Raw genomic sequence first — 3,855 nt, forward strand, 5'->3', positions numbered from 1 at the left:
AAAAAAAGTGGAGTACAATAGTGGAGTGGATGAATTTTCAAATGTGGAAGGGGAAGAAAGTGGACGAATCAGAAAGTAAAGACATATAGTGGAGTGGAATTATAGGAGGGGAAAAAAGTGGATCAGTATCAAGTGGAGTGGTAGTGGAGTGGAGATGCCAGTGGTCAGGGAGAGAAGCCCCAGGGTGGAGGGGGGGCGGGGTTACCCAAAGGTGGATAACTGGAGGAAAATTAACCAATCAACATTTTGGCCCCTCCGTCCACTTTCCTCCACCTCCTCCACTTCCTCTGTATGTGGGGGTGGAAGGGGGGTGAAGGGGGGTCAGTCTTCCCTCCACCCCTCCATTTCTTCTCTCCATTCCCTCCCTCCCTCCTCTCCTCTCTATGATAAAAGTCAATGTTATCTATTATCAAATGGTCATATGAGAGATTGGCTTCCCTCCTCCTCCTCCTCCTCCTCCTCTTCCTCCTCCTCCTCTTGCTTATCTCCTCCTCCTCCCTTGTTTCAGCATCCCCCAGTCTCCTCTCCCTCCTCCTCTTCCTCTTCTCTCTCCTCTTCCTCTGTTCGTAACCGCCCCTTCTCCTCCTCCTCCTCCTCTCCACTTTCCTCTTCTAACCCAAAACACCCTTCCTCCTCCTCCTCCTCTTCCTCACCACCACACCACCACAGTCAACCCTCAACCAAGCTCAGAGGAGGACCAGCAACCAACCACCTCCAGAATTTGACCTCAGACACATTGACCTCATTTGGGAAGGTCATGGATGGTCACCTTTCCTCCCCTTGTGATATGGGTGATGGGAGTGCAAGGGAGATGGGTGACCTAAGGAGGGGTACCGCTGGGTTGCATAAGGTTGAAATGAATGAGGAGTTGGATGACATAGAAGATGGGAGTGAAGGGACTTGTGTCGTGGTGAAGGAGAATGTGAGTTTAAGGGATGACTTTGAAGAAATGGTTAAGAAAAGTGAAGAAAACGGAGGATTAAGAGAACGTATCAGCATTCTGGATAACTCAAGTAAAGAAATGATGGCTATGAGTGAAGAAAACGAAGAAGAAAGACGAAAAAATGGTGTTAGGGGAAACTTAAGTAAAGAAATGATTGAGGAAAGTGAAGAAAACGGAGGATTAAGAGAACTTATTAGTATTCTGGATAACTCAAGTAAAGAAATGATGGCTATGAGTGAAGAAAACGAAGAAGAAAGACGAAAAAATAGTGTTAGGGGAAACTTAAGTGAAGAAATGATTGAGGAAAGTGAAGAAAACGGAGGATTAAGAGAACGTATTGATATTCTGGATAACTCAAGTAAAGAAATGCTAGCTATAAGTGAAGAAAAAAGAAGAAAAAATAGTGTTAGGGGAAACTTAAGTGAAGAAATGATTGAAAAAAGTGAAGAAAACGGTGAATCAAGAGAAAATAACAGTTTTAAGGGTGACTCAAGAAAAGAAATAATGGCGCTAAGTAAAGAAAACGAAGTAGTAAAAGCATTTATTACTGTTAAGGGAGATTTTAGTGAAGAAAATGAGGACTCAGGTGAAGAAAATGAGAAGAAAAGAGGAAATAGAAGCAAGGGATATAACGTAAAGGAAGAAACGATTGCCTTTGATGAAGAAAACGAGGAAATGAAAGAAAATATTAGTGTTAGGGGAGACTCGAGTAAAAAAACGATTGACTTAAGTGAAAAAAACGAAGAAATAAGAGAATGTAAGGGTGACTCAAGCAAAGAAAAGGATATTACTATAGAGAGTGAGAAGATAGGAGGAAATACAAATGAAGAAAAGATAGAATTAAAAGAAGAAAACGCTGATTCAAAAGGGAGTACTTGTGAAAATGAAACACAGACCCAACCAGACAGTGCCTCAACTCAAAGCCAAACCAGCAACACACAGAAACACTTACAAACCAAACGATACAGAATTGTGACCCACGAATTTCATAGCTTTCACAAACCAAGGAGTGTTGCATGTGACTTAGAACGTGAAGATGAAACACAAACTCAACCAAACAGTGAATCAACTCAAAACCAAACAAGCAACATAGAAAAACAAGCAGAAAACAAACAATATGAGAACGTAAGCCAAAATTTCACTGTCCCAAGCAAAACAAAGAAAGACGAAGATGAATTAGACAGTGAAAATGAAATACAAATCGAACCAAACAGTGAATCAACTCAAAACCAAACAAGCAACATAGAAAAACAAGCAGAAAGCAAACAATATGAGAACGTAAGCCAAAATTTCACTGTCCCAAGCAAAACAAAGAAAGACGAAGATGAATTTAACAGTGAAAATGAAATACAGACTCAACCAAACAGTGAATCAACCCAAAACAACTCAAGCAACACACAGAAATACACAGCAACCAAGCAGTATTACAACTTAAGTCCAATATTTACTGACTTGAGCGAAACAGAAAATGAGGAAGATGAAATAGACAGTGAAAATGAAAAACAAACTGAAGAAAACAATGAATCAAAACAAAACAAGACAAACAACGCAGAAGAAAACACAGAATCCAAACAATATACTGACTTAAACAAAACAAAGAATGATGATGAAAATGACCAAAAAAGTGAAAATGAAAAACAATATCAAGAAAACAATGAATCAAGACAAAACAACTCAAGCAACACACAAGAAAACACAGAAACAAAACAACTTACTGACTTAAGCAAAACAAAGAATAGTGATGAAAATGACCCAAAAAGTGAAAATGAAAAACAATCTCAAGAAAACAATGAATCAAGACAAAACAAAACAAGCAACACACAAGAAAACACAGAAACAAAACAACTTACTGACTTAAGCAAAACAAAGATTGACGAAAATGACCAAAACAATCAAAACAAAACCCAAACGAACAATGAAAACAACAACAACAAAGAAGAAAACGGAGAAAACAAAGAAAACAAAAACTCAGACCAAAAAAGTTCCGAGGAAAGTGAATCCAAAAGTGATGAAAATGACACCGCAAAAACCTCAAGTCCAAATGATAGTGACCAACCCTTTTTAAGTGACCCAAAAGAGGAAAAGGGAATTAAGGAGAAAGCCCCCCTTAATGAGACCCTAGCAAAAGTCGGGTCGGGGGGGACGGGGAAGGGAAGGGGGGTTGAGAAGGCTTTGAAGGGGGCGGTATCCCATCTCCCCCTTCCCCGGCAATCCACCTTCACCATTTCCTCTGTAGGGGAGAAAGGGGTGAAAGGGGGTGGGGTGAGGTCAGCCGCCCCCATTTCAGTGCCCCCCAAGCCGCCGGTGTTTTGGGTACTAAGGAGGGGGAGTAACGGGTGGGGAGGTAAGGTAAGGGGTGGGATAGGGAGGGAAAGGAAAGGAAAGAAATGGAAGGGAAGAGAGGAAATGGAAGGAGAGACAAAGGAAGGAAAGGAAAGAAATGGAAGGGAAGAGAGAGGAAAAGGAGGGAAGGGGAAGGAAGAGAGAGGGAAAGGGAGGAATGAGAAAAGGAAAGGACAGGAAAGGGAAATGAAGGAAAAGAGAAAGGAGGGAGGAAGGGAGGGAGGAGAGGGAAGAAAAGGAAAGGGAGGGTGTTGTTGTTGTTGTTGTTATTGTTGTCTTTATGCTAGAGTTCTTTATTTCGTTATTTCTTTGTATTTATTTGATATTTTCTTTATTTTTTTATATTTTTGTGCTAAGTTTTCATTCTTGTTGATTTTCTTGATTGTCTTTCTCATTTCCTTCTTTTCCTCTTTTTCCTTTCTCCATTTCTTTCATTTTCCTCACTTCCTCCTTCATAGTTTTCCTCCCTACGTCTTTCCTTCCTTTCTTCCTTTTTTCTTTTTTCTTTCCTTTCCTTCTCTTCTTCCTTCCTTCCTTTCTTTCCTTCATTCTTCCCTTGCTTTCTTCCA

General features: G+C 40.4%; 1 protein-coding gene across 1 annotated transcript; it reads left to right on the forward strand.

Annotated features, from left to right (window-relative positions):
• Positions 1–656: 656 nt before the first annotated feature.
• LOC126991039 (uncharacterized protein DDB_G0290685-like) lies at positions 657–3,276 on the forward strand. Its single transcript, XM_050849729.1, has 2 exons — positions 657–3,205; positions 3,268–3,276. The coding sequence occupies exons 1-2, from the start codon at positions 758–760 to the stop codon at positions 3,274–3,276; spliced, it is 2,457 nt and encodes an 818-aa protein (XP_050705686.1). The 5' UTR covers positions 657–757.
• Positions 3,277–3,855: the final 579 nt, after the last annotated feature.

This window comes from Eriocheir sinensis, unplaced genomic scaffold (genome assembly GCF_024679095.1).
Source record: "Eriocheir sinensis breed Jianghai 21 unplaced genomic scaffold, ASM2467909v1 Scaffold230, whole genome shotgun sequence".
Lineage (NCBI taxonomy): Eukaryota > Metazoa > Arthropoda > Malacostraca > Decapoda > Varunidae > Eriocheir > Eriocheir sinensis.

Bases quoted from the DNA above. Each gene is read 5' to 3' on its own strand.
- LOC126991039 (XM_050849729.1), top strand. From the start codon at position 758: ATGGATGGTCACCTTTCCTCCCCTTGTGATATGGGTGATGGGAGTGCA.